Source organism: Apiospora kogelbergensis (assembly GCF_038363985.1).
Source record: "Apiospora kogelbergensis strain CBS 113332 chromosome Unknown utg000006l_segment0_segment0, whole genome shotgun sequence".
NCBI classification, from domain to species: domain Eukaryota; kingdom Fungi; phylum Ascomycota; class Sordariomycetes; order Amphisphaeriales; family Apiosporaceae; genus Apiospora; species Apiospora kogelbergensis.
Window position 1 is genome coordinate 4,104,507 of NW_027117423.1, and position 14,327 is coordinate 4,118,833.

A 14,327-nucleotide genomic window follows, 5' to 3' on the forward strand; every position below is an offset into this window, starting at 1 on the left:
GAGTGGGTGAACTAATGTTTATCTGCATTGGGCTGAGAGCAGTAAACAAAGTGACACTTTTCGGACGTCCACCATTTGCATATGCATTGTGTCATATACGGACGCACCGATTTGATCCGCCATGGACCCCGAATTTCAGCAAAAGGTACGGCCCGGAGCCGAGGTGCATGCATCCGGTATCATGGGGGCATCATCTGGGGGCGGCCCCCGACGTTGCTGGGTATGCGTAACTTTCTGGCCCCTTATACGTCAGCAAGGATGGGGTCGACTCGAGAGAATACCGAGAATCTCCGAATCTCTGCAGGAACGACGTACTATTCCAGTAAATCAGCAACAGGTACTTGGAGGAAGCGGCTCCATACTGATCCTAGCCACGCTCATGGATTTAATCTGAGGCTTGATTCTCACCCCATGAGATCTGGAATGCTATGTGGTACCTGCAACCCTGGCATACGTCCATTTATCCTGTTCTGGTAGTTGATGGTAGCCCCAAGCTACAGGCGAAAACCATTCAACGGTATCCAATGATATAACGTTCATTGGTGAAATTTTTTGTATGTCACGAGAACCGTTCGTGTCTGGTAGTGAACCGCGTCCATTGCGGCTTCTTATCAATGATGCTGACTCTCAAGTTGTACTTTCTTGGTATTGATTGAATATGACCTTGTGCATAAGAGTAGTTCGTCAGATAAAGGAGTCGAAGCCAGCTTAATGCCAAAATGTGGTAACTTAATAGATGAACCTCATTTGAATGTAGAAAGTCTAGCTCTAGAGAAAACACACGCCTAAATATGTTAATTCCCGATCCTGTAAGCTATCCAGAGGGAGCTATTGCTTTCTTAATGAGGTTACATTTTTTATGTTGTTTTCTAAGTATCTTTCAATGAGCTCACGCATCCTCCGAGCAGAATCAATATTTGAGCCAACGCCCCCCTATCAACTACGCCTCCATATCAAGCTAGCCAAACAGAATAGAAATACTTGCGGGAAGACCTGGTTAAGAGAGGCAAACGCCTTAAATTAGCATACTAGAGTGTCCATACTGCTATCTGTATGATCTGATGCTTACAAGGGCAACTACTGGGCTTTCTCTTAACATCAATGGAGAGCATATACGGAGGTGCGTACTCTGCACGCTGAATAGTTTGTGAATCCCTGGGAGTATAACTTTAGGCTCGACTAAAATGCCAGACACAATGCAGCCGGTGTGTCATATCAATAGTTCCAAAAAGTAGGCTATAATGTTGCCATTTAATACCACACGTTCGCCCATCTCTTATCTGCAATCGACACCGCCACCCCAGTGCATCGTATCAGCACAGTGACTGAAATCGATGTCCCTCTAAAACATAGTTATGCTTCTGTTCATGTATCTCGCATCCCAGTACGAGGCGCTGGATATAGAGCTCACAGTCAATGACTGTACCGAGTCAGAGTGCGAATGTCGTGGGGACGTGATACTTGGACACCGTTTCTCATCAGCAAGAGAGCTATATATTTACCTGACCAGACCAGAGAAGAGACATCGGGTCTTGCTTGCGACATCAACGGCTACTTGTTATGATCAGTGGCGATCAGACGAGATGTGTATGTCGCCGCCCCGAACCACTGGGAGCCGTTTGCCAGCCCAAACGGGCACCGAGAAGTCACTGCACACCCAAGAGCTAATGGCTTTACGAACGACTTTAATCATACGTCTACTCATATCCCATGCCTTCTCCCCGGACCGATTTCCAATACTTATCTATTGCTACTAGTATGGAGAACGATCATATCTTTGATGCCTACCAGTGGGCCCCTCCACTGAGGTGGTGACCATCCTAACTACCGAATTGCAGTACCTCGCTCATGCAGACCATTGGGCTGCCCTTGGGAAAGTTGACATACTTAAAAGCATAATCCTGCGATATATCTGAACATTCCGACTGCTCTGGGTAGACGAACCTTGTGGTTAATTAGGATAACGGGTGGGTAGGTCTAACTTTGGGCGAGGAGGCAGAAAGGAGGGGCTTGGGAACCCGCAAGTCTGCTTGGTTGCTTGGACTGCTTGCGCAACTTTGAAGCAGCTAGCAAGGGTACCTGCATGAACAGATTATAGACAGAGGTTGGGGATTTGGATTGCATACGTGCCAGCTCACGATACGTGCTCGTTGACGTGATCGTAATCTGCTTTGACTGGAACCTGTGGTTTGCAGTACCTGCAGGAGATAGGAGTTGTTGATGTTGTGGTTGTTGAAACAGTGTTTTAGTGTGCATCTCAAGATCCCTTTCAATTGCCCGCGTCCGTCTGTGTCTGTCTAGATGTTTGCGTGCAGGCTTGCAGGCTTGCAGGCTTGCCAGGGGGTTTTGGCCCAACTACGACGGTTTGGGTAAGGCAGGGCGGGATGTGCAGTTTGTGCACGTGCTTGGGACTTCTGGGATTCTGGGATTCTGGGGGAGAGCCGTTTCAAGTCTCCAAGTTCTGGCAACACCTCGTCGAAGGCCCTCTCTTCCTCTGTGCAATCATTCGATTCCGTCCGTGTGCCGAACCCACTAAAAGGGTTTCTTGGAGAGGCCCGTGTAGGGCTTTTAATTGACATCTCCTTACGCTTACGGAATCCAGCCAACGCTGGTGGGTGCAAATAGTCGGGAGTTGGGCATTGCTGATTGGATTGGGTTCGCATTGGGTACATGTAGGCTGCACAGAAGACAGGGTTGCGCGCAAATGCAGAATGCAACCGACAGACAGCGGTGGTGGTGGGTTTGGAACGGATGATGCTCCCGACTCCATACCATACCCAGCATACCCTCTGGGCCTAACACCCTCCAACCAAACTTAATGCTCGAAACCTCCGTCCGTAATCCAGTCCAGTCATACAGAATTGTTTCTTACCTAAACATACATGTACCGACTGTAATTGAATCTCTATATCGCCTCCATCTATTGATTGATCCAACGTAATTGCTGCTGCCGGCGCTGCTGCTTCGACTCCTCCTTTTGCGCGCCCTCTCTCCGTCTCCTCTTCTCCCTCTCTCGCTCTCTCCACCTTGGCTTCAGTAGACAGGTTGTTCTTCTTCTCTAGACCACTTGCTTTTTTAGCCGCTTCGCAACGCGCCAACCCCCCCGGCTGTTCTACAATTTTCGCGACCCCGACCCCGACTCCATTCTACTTGAACCTGATCCCGGTGTATATACAAAACCATTTATCGCAGACTAGACTTTGCGCCGAAACGTAGCTCAGGTGGCTGGTCTTAGAGGCGTCGAGACGGTCGGTGTAGCGCACACTTTATCGAAACACCGGCGAGAAATCACCTGCGGGCATACACCAAGTCTACCTGCTGCATAACGAGATACGAGACGAAACACTCTGGACAAAGCCCACGATATCATGCAGCCCTCCAATCACTCCCGCTCCATGCAGCGCCGTTCGCCAGGCGCCGACCCAGGACCACCGCCTCAGGGCGGCGTTCCCCAGCGCGCCAACTCCCCGGCCAACATGCAACCCCGTTCGTCGACGGCTTCCAACAAATCTGTGCCAGGGAGCTCCAGGCGAGGAAATGTGAGTAAGCAACAGCTGACGGCTTCCTGAGGCTCCCGCCGTCCGAACTTTCTTTCCGGCGACTGGTGGCGGCTTGGCTTTGCCTTGCCTGTCTAACCCCTCGCCATGCTTCCTTTCCTATCTTGACATCTACCTTCTTCCACCTTCTCCTGCGCAGTCATTGCTGACACAGTCTCGCCTTGCTACAGTCAAGCGGTTCCGCCATGCCTTTGTCCCAGATCGAAAAGAGCGTCACCCACCTGCTCGTGGCCACGAAACAACTCCTTGAAACCCTGACACAATGGTCGCGAGGGACGGCTACCGACACGCAAGTGTCCGACGTCTACGTGAGGCTAGGATATGAGTTCAACATGGCCTGCCGCGCCTTCACGGCGATAAATGTCGATACCTCCGACCTCGGAAATGTGCCCGAATCGCTGCGTCACATTCTCGAAGCCACGCTTAGCCAGGAAGCCAGCACCGAGAGTCTAGAGAAATACTTGCCGAGAATCCGCGACATCATCATCAACCTGCTCCACGGCCTGAAGCGGAAACAGCAGAAGCTTCGACAGAAGCAATCCCGTGACCGTGAGAGCGGCAGCGGATCACCAGAAGGCAGCAGCAGCATTGCTGCCCGCACAATGAGCACTAGTACTGTCGGTAGCGGTGGCAGCGGCCTTACAAGTTTACTGAACGAGGGCATCGAGAATGGCTACTCACCACGAGACAGCTCCATGCAAGGGGCCAGCGGTCCGTCTGGTTCAAATGCCAACGCCTCTCCCACCCGACGATTCCCACCGCGTGAACAATCTCAGGCGTCTCTCAACTCAGAGCAGTCGTCCATGTCGAGTAATACCATGCAGAATATTCCGATCCTCCCTCCCTATCCCGGCGATGAATCTTCCATGCCCAGCGGCCCGCCGCCGCCTCCCGCCGGTATCGATATCGATTCCTTCCCGCCACCGCCGCCTCCCCCGAAATCGCAACAGAGCGCCCTCGCTGCTCTCCAAAGAGGTGGTGACCTTGAGAGGCGAGCCTCGCGCCGATACTCCGCTTATCAGATATCCAAGCACTTGGGTGCGCCGACCGGCGGCGTGCCTATGCTCCCTTCGCAAAACACGCCGATACCGAACCGAGGGCGAGGTGAAGTGAGGGAGTCGATGCGCGCCATGCAGATGCGCGAGGCTATGAAACATAACCGCAACAACTCGAGCCAGTCCAAAAACACTATCGAGACCTCCTCACCTGCGAGGGTCCCCAGCAAGGTCTCAGAGAAGTCTGAACGACAGAGCGATTCATCTCTAGATCGTCCCAAATCTCCACCATCAGTGTCCCAAGATGAGCGATACAGGCCTAGTGCTACTATATCAGGTCCTTTAGACGATGCTTTCTCCGTCGGAGGCCGGCCGCCTTCACCGGAGAAGAAGAGGTCGCCGCCACGATCAGAGACACCCACAACAGAGCCGAAAACTGAACTGCCGCCCAAGACCCCCCGGAATCCAAGCCGAATGGATTTATCGAGCAGTCGCCTCCGCTGACGAAAGAACTGACACTCTTCCTCCAGTACAAGTCCAAAGTCAAGAAGTTTGTGTTACCAGAAGGCTATGCCGATTTGACCATCGGGCGGTTGCAGCTGGCCTTCATCGAGAAGTTCTCCTGGAATACTGCTACGAATGGGGCAGATCTTCCCGAAATTTACATACAAGACCCTGTATCCGGAGTGCGCCATGAGCTTGAGGACTTGTCGGATATTAAGGACCGCACCGTCTTGGCCCTGAATGTGGAGATGCTGGATGAAGTGAAGCGCCACATTGACGACGGCATCGGTTCGCTGAAGAAGGCCGTGGAGGAAGTCAAACAAACTGTTGACGACCAGGGCGTCGCTCTCCAACGGGTATCTGAGCGACAGTCCGAGGCGGCGAAAGAGATGACGCGTCTCGCCAGTGCGCCGCCGGTGACAGTAGAGAGCTCGGGCACCAAGAGCCTCGGCCCAGGAGGCAAGCTCAACCCAAGCCAACTCCGCGAGCTCCAGGGCTTGAAACGCGACCTGGCTGTCCTGCGCCAGACCTACTCCAGCTTCCAGTCCGAGATTCAGGGTTCAATGTCGTCACTACGAAACAAGGCCGCCAATGTCAAGGTTGCGGCAGCCAAGGCATCCGTCCCCTCTGTGGATGGCGACTCGGGCTACTCTTATGTCACCAAGGGCCGCAAGCAGCTCAACACCGACTCGGACCGCCTTGTTGGACGGGTCGACGATCTTCAAGATCTTGTGGAGGACTTGCGCAAGGATGTGGTGCATCGTGGTGTGCGACCGTTGCCCCGCCAACTCGAAGATGTCTCCAAGGATATCTCGGCTCTCCACCAGGAGCTTGGCAAGGTGCGCGAGTACATGAAGCGTGAGAAGCCCGTCTGGACCAAGATCTGGGAGAAGGAGCTCGAGGACGTGTGCCAGGGCCGAGACGAACTCAAGGTCATGGAGGACCTCATGGTGGATCTGGTGGACGACCTGGACAAGGCCACCGAGACTTTTACCCTTGTCGAGCAAGCCACCAAGGAGCAGATGAAGGACAACTCGACGCCGGCGCAGCGGCAGTTCTCCAAGGGCCTGGTGAACCTCGGCAACGGCGGTGACCCGTCAACGGCCAAGGAGGGCGTGCTCGACGAGGTGCGGGCGCTGCAGCCGAACCACGAGGACCGGCTCGAGGCCATCGAGCGGGCCGAGAAGATCCGGCAGAAGGAGCTCGAGGGCCGGCGCGACAACCCGCTCAAGAAGGAGCTCGTCAACTTCGTCGAGGAGGGCAAGCTGAAGAAGAGCGGCGGCTTCGAGGAGGTGGAGCGCGCCCGCATCGCCAAGGACGAGAAGATCCGCAAGGAGGTCTGGGAGCGCATGAACGGCATCGTGGCGGACGAGGACGAGTTCGGCGAGGAGGAGGGCGAGTTCGAGGAGGACGAGGAGGGAGGCGAGGAGGGCGAAGAGCTCGAGGAGGAGGCAGGGGAAGAGGCCGAGGGCGAGACGGGCGAGCAGCCGCCGGTGCCTGCGAAGGATGCGCCGGCGGCATGATGTTAATGTACACAAACGATCAACCACAAGGATGGATGAAAGGATGCGACGTTATGGATATGACAACGTGGCATGCGTTTGGGAGAAGGGATGGGATTGTGGTGGTGGGCAACGGAAAGGGGGAAAGGCATGGTCTTTCGCATTCGGCTGGTTTCATTCACAGGCTTGAGTCCCCCCCACGAAGACCACACACACTCACGCACTCATACTCACACATTTTGGGTTTATACGTTTCTGCCTTTTTACCGAGCGTGTTGGTGTGTTGGGCTTTTTCCCTCTATGTTTTACGTTCTTCTCCATCTCTCCCGCTCTTGGCCACGGTGGCGTTTAGAGGGGTTTAGGGAAGTAGGGGCAGGTAGGGGACGGTTGATCGAGGGTTTATGGGTTTGGGCTGTTTTTTTCTATATCTTATTTTCGGTGTGTATCTAGACAGAGAGACACTTGTAGTATCATGAGTGGCCCTCCACCAAAGGGAGGAGGGAATTTGCATATTAAGTCTTCCTACCACAGCCGTTCCTGCGGAGACTTGTGGGATCAAGGGGTAAGGGGTCGGTCGTATATGGTTTAGTTAGGGAAGAGAAGTCGAGCGATTATGTGGACTTTACCTGCTTGTGACGAGCGAAGTGCGATGAGTGGGATGATTGATGGGAGTGGGTAAGGCGGCGGATAGTTATTATATAATTGGATTGACTCTATCATACGTGGTACACATGTGTCTAGCTGAAAGAAACCGACGGCAGTCATCAACATGGCAAGCTATTTGCCCCCGCATCAGCACCATCTCAACCCCGCAGAAGACCTTCATAGGTGCACTTCATACAAAACGAAACCATTTCCGACCTGTGAGGAATCATGCGCTTGTCTGTGTTTTTATATGCTCGATCTGCTTTGACGAGCGGACTTACATGAGGCCGGCTATCGCACAGCAACGATGTCCACTGTATCTATCATCAATTGATCCTGATCCGCATGACGTATGTCGCCTCCTAACATTTGACGTATCATGGCCCTGAGATCTAATATGGCTGCCTAAAGCTGACAAGTTTGGGCGGCAAATTGCCTCTTGGCCCTTAAAGATGGCGGTGCACCTCATATTGATTGACGAAATCCCTGAACAACTTACTAGCCTTCTACTCGGAGGCCGACTACTCCTAGAGCTGGATTTGCCCATCAATAGCCGGAAATGGCGTCGACGAACAGAGGCCAGATCCTGACATGGCTGAAGACGAGCGACCCCGAAAACAACCACGGGCTCGCACGAGTCTACCACGAGCCGAACACGGGCGACTGGATCCTTCAAGACGAGCGGTTCGGCCAGTGGATGGCGGCGGGCGGGAACCAGCTGCTCTGGATCTACGGCATCCCGGGGGCCGGCAAGACCATTCTCTGCTCGAGCATCATCGACCACGTGCAGAAGCATTGCGCCCGACCTGGCCCCGGGGATGCGGCGTCCAAGCCCACGAGGGCCGTCTATTTCTACTTCGACTTTTCCGACAGGAACAAGCAGAGTCTGCGGGCCCTGCTAGAGTCTGTAGCGCTGCAGCTAGTTTCTGATGGCGAGGGCATGTCACTCCTCCGCATCCTCTCGCTCTGTTACTTTCACGAGAGCATTCATTGGTTTTGGATGATTCCTTAAAGCTTCGCTAACGCATGTATTTTAGACGTTTCGGAAACGGCAACGTCCTTGTTTGAATCCAAAAACCAAGGCCGCCTTGCGCCCTCGCCGGAAGAACTGCTCGATCTCATCATAGCCGAAGTTTTACGTACCGAGGTCACCTTCTTGGTAATAGACGCGCTGGACGAGTGCCCAGAGCCGGAAAGAAGGGTCCTCTTCGACCAGTTCCTGGCGCGTATGCTCCAGGCCAACATCAGGATCTTGATCACGAGCAGAAAGGTTCCCGACATTGAACACGCTATCTCGAGTGTGGACTCCCACTCCATCTGCATCCAAGACTCCATCGTCGATACAGATATTAGAACGCACATCTCAAGTCATATTGCCCAAGACTATGATTTCGCTTCGTGGGACTCAGACCTCAAAACAGATGTGGTGGATGCGATTGTGGCTGGCGCGAAGGGCATGTCAGTTGAACCTTTTCTCCTTGATCATTTTCGCCTGTTTTCGATGGAAGGAAATGTAAGTGCTAATACAAAGTTTAGGTTCCGATGGGCAATCTGCCAAATCGATTCCATGAAAGACTGCAAAGATGGCACAGCAGTTCGCGATAGGTTGAAAACCATGCCCGCATCACTAGATGAGATGTACGACCGGATACTCGATGCGGTGCCGGCGCGAAAACAGCCAGTACTCAAATCGGCACTGCAGTGGCTTGCGTTCTCGAACCGGCCACTGCTGCTCGAAGAACTCGCCACCGCCGTCGCCGTGCAACCTTCGCTCCAGGAGCACACACCGCCGCGAGAGACTGGGCCTCTTCCCGACGACGAGCACACGATAACAGAGCTGTGCGGGGTCCTCGTGAAACAGTCAACACTGACAAAGGCTACCGGTACACCGAAATGGGTAATTTCAATGGCTGAAGTCGAGTCTCGAGGAAGAAACAAGTGGTGGCCAGAAGATAGAACCGAGCTGACGAAAGTCGCGTTAAGTCACTATTCCGTCAAGGAATACCTTGTGTCTGACCGCTTTAGAAAGGGCAGAATGTCTCGATTTGCTGCTTCGGCTCCCGAAGCTCACGCCTTCTTGGCACAGTCTTGTCTTCAGTACCTCCTGGATTTCAACCACGGTTCCATGGCTGCAACTCTCGATTATATTAATAATCCATTACTCGGGTACGCTGCTCGCTACTGGATATCCCATTATGAGCTTGCTGGAGGGCAAGACAACGTCTCAAGCATGCGACCCTTCGTTGAACGCCTTTTCAGTCCCAAATCCTTGGGCTCCTATATCAACTGGCTCAATGCATGGAACATCGAGCGTACGTGGTTTCCCGAGGCCCGCAGTCTGGGACATTACATGGGGGATACCAAGCGGTCCGCCGACCTTTTACCCCAGCCGCTTTACTGGGCCGCTGCTTTGGGCGACATGGTGCTTGTCAAATCTCTTATGGAAAAGTGGGCAACCCCGAACAGAACAGAAGGCGTGTTCGGATCTGCGCTTGGGATAGCAGCCTTCCGAGGACATGCGGAGGTTGTCGAGTTCTTCCTCTCTCGGGGTCTCGATCCCGATCTGAAAAGCGCCGAGTTTGGCACCGTCCTGCAGATTGCCGCACTCGGAGGCTCGGAACTCGTTGTCAAACGCCTGATCGAGGCCGGGGCTGATGTCAACGCTCGCGGCGGCCAGTATGAGACGGCCCTTCTGGCGGCGGCCTCGAAGCAGCACGACAAGGTCGTGTCCCTGTTGGCGGAATCTGGCGCGGATCTGGACCACGGAGACTCCAAGGTCTCGAGCTGCAGTAAGGGCTCGGCGCTGTACCAAGCCGCCGCCGCCGGTGATATGAACCTGACAAATATGCTGCTGGCAGCAGGAGCGGACGTCAATGGCCCCGAAGCGGCCGCTACCGGCACGCCGCTGCTGGGCGCTACCAAGGCGAAGTCTTTGGGCATCGTCCAGTTGCTGATCAGGAAAGGGGCCGATGTCAATCTTGGGACCGACGAGGCTGGCTACCCGTTGATCGAAGCTGCTAGGTGGAGGGGCCAAGAGACGACTCAGAAGATAAACCTGGTACTTCTCCAGGCTGGGGCAGATCCCAACGTCAAGGACAAGTACGGTACAACAGCCCTCCACAAATGCATCGGGTACAATCCAGACATGATTGTCTTCCGCGCCTTGCTCGATGCCGGCGCCGACGTCAACGCCTACAGCTCGCTGCAAGGGACCTGCTGGGAAAAGGCGGCCAAATACAAGGCAATCGACGTAGCCAAGGCTCTCCGAGAACGCGGGGCGAAGATCTCGGCCGAGTCAGTGATTCCCGCCGCGAGTTGCTACCACGAGGCGCCTTGGATACTAGAGGCGGTCCTGGACACGAACCCCGACGTCAACCTGTATTCGTCCGACCGCGGCAAAGCGACCGCCCTGCACGCTGCGCTCGAGTCGGCGTACACGGAGGAGGGAGACAAGGCGAGGACAGCCACGTCTGTGCTACTGGCCCGTGGTGCGTATGTTAACGCGATTGATCGACAGGGCAATACCACTCCTCTGCATCTCGCCATCAGGGACAGACTGGTAGGCTTGGCCAAGGAGTTGATTGATCGGGGAGCGGATATACACCGCACACTATCGTCTTCACCATTCGAGATGGCGATTTTATTTGCTTGTAGAAAGCATGGGACCCTGCAACTGGCGGACATGCTCCTTGGCCTGGGGGTTGACATCAGCAGGAATAACGAAGCTGCGTAAGTGACTTTATCCTTTTTCCAAGTACAACTGTTTGCTTGACAGAGAGAGAGAGAAATGTGCTGACTCTCTCATAGGCCATACATAGCCCTCCTTTTATCACGGGTTGATGTTTTTGAGTATCTCGTCAAGAACGGATTAGACGTCAACCGAGACATGAGCACACGGACACGGCCTCGATCCATCTACTGCTTTGATGGCACTCCTGTCCAATATGCAGCCCAGAAAGCTGACATCCCAATGATCAAGAAGCTGCTTGCACTCGGTGCTAAACTCGATCCAACTTCTGGGGCTAAGGGACATACGTTATACCACGCGGTCATGTCCGAGAAGGCGAGTGTGGTAGAATTCCTGTTGGAAATGGGCGCCAAGGTGGGAGATGGGCCCAAAGGGGAAAGCATCCTGGTCAAGGCGATCAAAACCGGGCTGCATGGCCTAGTAGGCCGACTGGTTGACCTTGGAGCAGATGTCAACGCTACCGACTTGGGAGAGAGCCCGCTCAGTGCTGCCCTCCGAGCTGACAAGAAGGACTTAGTCGACATCCTGAGAAACCGCGGCGCTCGTTTATCGGATACGGATCGCGAGGTAGCGAAAGTGGCCATCGAAAAGGGCAACCTGGAAGAACTAAGAACACTGCTCGATTACGGACTCAATCCCAACGCGTGTAAGATCCGTCGCGTCTCGAAAAACGAATCTCTGTACCGCCCTATCCAGCACGCCTCAAATCAGACAGATACCGCCGCCTTACAGCTGCTTCTGGATTATGGCGCAGACTTGAGTCGTGATACATTCGCTGGGGTTTTGAGTGGCGTTTGTCATAGGGGCGACGTGGGAATGGCTACATTCCTTCTTGACCACGGTGCTGCCGTTCACGTTGACAAGGCGCTGGATGTGGCCATTGACGTCAAGGGCAACATGGCCGTGGTGGAAATGCTATTCAGCCGGGGCGCCAAGGTACGGATGAACACGCTGGGACTGGCCGTCCAAAAGGGGGATACGACTATGCTCGCGCGCCTGCTGGCCGAAGAGATGGAACCGGCCGACCGTCGAGACTGGCTAGGTAGGATGTTGCAAACGGCAGCGAGCGGCGAAGGACACCTCGAGCTATGCGCTTGGCTTCTGGACGTCCACGGCGCCGACGTCAACCACAGCGGCGAGCCGCACGGAAGCCCCCTTCGCGCGGCGCTCAGCAACCGCACCGGAAACCCCGGCCGCGAGCCGCTGGTGGACCTGCTGCTCGCGCACGGGGCCGAGGTCAACCCGCCCCCCGCGAGCCGGGGGCAAAGGTACTTCGACAGCGAAGCGGTGTGGAAGCGGTGGAATCAGGGCAAGCGCGACACGGCCCCGACCTTCCCCTCGCCGCTGTACCTGAGCCTCCGAGAGCAGCGGTCCTCCGCTAACGACAACGCGGCCATCGCCCGCAAGCTGCTGGATCGGGGCGCTGACCCCAACGCGTGCGGCGGCGGCCTCCACACGCCCTTGCAGATGGCGATTGCTTGCTGCCCGGCCATGGTGGCGCCGCTCCTGGACGCGGGGGCGGATATCCACGCAGCGGGCGGAAGGCTGGGCACGGCGCTGCACGTCGCAGCCTGGAAGAAGGACATCGACACCATCCGGCTGCTCCTGGCGCGCGGCGCGGATGCGCGCAGCATCGCGGGCCGCTACGGCACGGTTCTGCAGGCGGCGGCGCTGCAGAAGAGCGGGCAGGCCTGGCTGGGCGGCGATAGCGTGTTCGGCGACGGCAGCCGCCAGGCGGAGATCTTCGAGGTCATGGACGTCTTGCTCGCAGCGGGCGCGGACCCGCACGTTGTCGACGCGGGCAAGTACGGGTCGGCGGCGCAGACGGCGGCGGTCAAGGGGAACGTGGCGGCGCTGCAGTGGCTGCGCGACGTGGCGGGCGTCGACGTGCGGGCCCAACAAGGCGGGGGGCAGTTCGGGAATGCGTACCGCGCGGCGCACAAGAATATCTGGAGGCGCGCGCTGACGGCGCAGTGGCACGTCGTTAGCTGGCTGGAGCGGTGCTACGGGCGCGAGGGGTGGGGGTTCGTGGACTGCGGGAGGGGGGACGAGGCGTTTCGGCCGCCGGCGGAGGAGGAGGAGGGGGTGCGTCGGTGGGCGGCTGCGGCACCTAGTGGATAGATCGTCTTTTTTAAGACCTCTTGAGCTTGATACAGCTGAGTCGAGGAGATGAAATTATGGCCTTCAATTACTCGTTTCATCATGTGCATTTCTCTTCTCGTCTTGGGTACAAAAATCTCGGCACTACTAGGAATGTTTGAATGCAAGAGCAGAGAGTTAACCCTAATAAAATTGTAACAACTGCTGCCCGTTGCTTGTTACCTGCCTGCCAGTTGATTGCTAGGTACATAAGACTCGATAGTAAGGAGTCCTTATAAGTACCAGTAATTGGACCTTCTCCCTACCTCCGATTAACCGCAGCGAGTTGCAATATCTGAGTTGGTCTAATGGTTGTTGTTGGGGGACCCATACCTCTAGCGCCGCATTTTCATTTCATGCCACCACACGTAAACACACTGGGTCCTCGCTTCCTCTCTTCTTCATCTCACTTTTGCTTCAACTTACTTTTGCTACATCGTCACGCGTTGCTTCGGCTTGGAATACAGGCCTATTTCTACCATTTTCTGTAACCTTGTCCGAAGCTACGTACCGTGATATGGTGGCATCTCTTGTCCTTTGAATATTTAATTATTTAAACGAAACCCCAAGAACGCTAAAATCCTAATCCGTACAATACCTTTCGATATAATCTGCGGGATCTGACCCCAGTCATCGGCAGGCAACAGCCGTGACACCCAAAATACGCCAACTTGTCGGACAGGAACGATTAGTTTCGAAGGCCCCCGAGTCAGGAGCGGGATCACCCTCCTTCCCGAAGAACGAAGAACGTGACGAGTTGTTGACAACTTGCTTCCCCTACCTCACCAAGTTGCGATCACTGGATACTCACGATACAGGAAGCTGCAGTTAATATACATCGGACACGACTCTTTCTTATCATTTCTTCTTCGATCTTACATATATCGAAATATGTTTTACCGAGTATAAAATGCGTTCTTGTAAGTATGAAATATCTTTTTACGACGGGCGGGCGGTAGTATCGTATCGCTGCTCCTTCTACTCTCTATATACAATCGCTAACCTAGGAAACGTATTAGATTAAAAGCATTTGCAGCTGGCGAGTCTCGAACTTCGCCTCTCTTCTCTTCCCCACCATCACACTACAACCACAACAATCGATCAAAACACGCGTGCGAAATAGTGTCTACCGGTGACGTTCACGCATTCGTTATGGCATAGGCTCCCCTAATTCAGTCTCTACCTATCGTGGGCACCTTCGCCACGAAGGTCTGGCGCTTCTGTTGCTGTCACATCT

At 54.7% G+C, this 14,327-nt stretch overlaps 2 protein-coding genes across 2 annotated transcripts; both read left to right on the forward strand.

Annotated features, from left to right (window-relative positions):
• Positions 1-3,368: 3,368 nt before the first annotated feature.
• On the forward strand, positions 3,369-6,579 carry PG998_010142 (uncharacterized protein; the record flags this gene model as incomplete). The annotated part of the gene is made up of 3 exons (XM_066876958.1): positions 3,369-3,539; positions 3,728-4,912; positions 5,023-6,579. 3 exons carry the CDS (start codon positions 3,369-3,371, stop codon positions 6,577-6,579), a joined length of 2,913 nt encoding a protein of 970 aa, XP_066729114.1.
• Positions 6,580-7,762: 1,183 nt separating this feature from the next.
• PG998_010143 (uncharacterized protein) lies at positions 7,763-13,072 on the forward strand (the record flags this gene model as incomplete). The annotated part of the gene is made up of 4 exons (XM_066876959.1): positions 7,763-8,171; positions 8,241-8,661; positions 8,740-10,932; positions 11,011-13,072. 4 exons carry the CDS (start codon positions 7,763-7,765, stop codon positions 13,070-13,072), a joined length of 5,085 nt encoding a protein of 1,694 aa, XP_066729115.1.
• Positions 13,073-14,327: the final 1,255 nt, after the last annotated feature.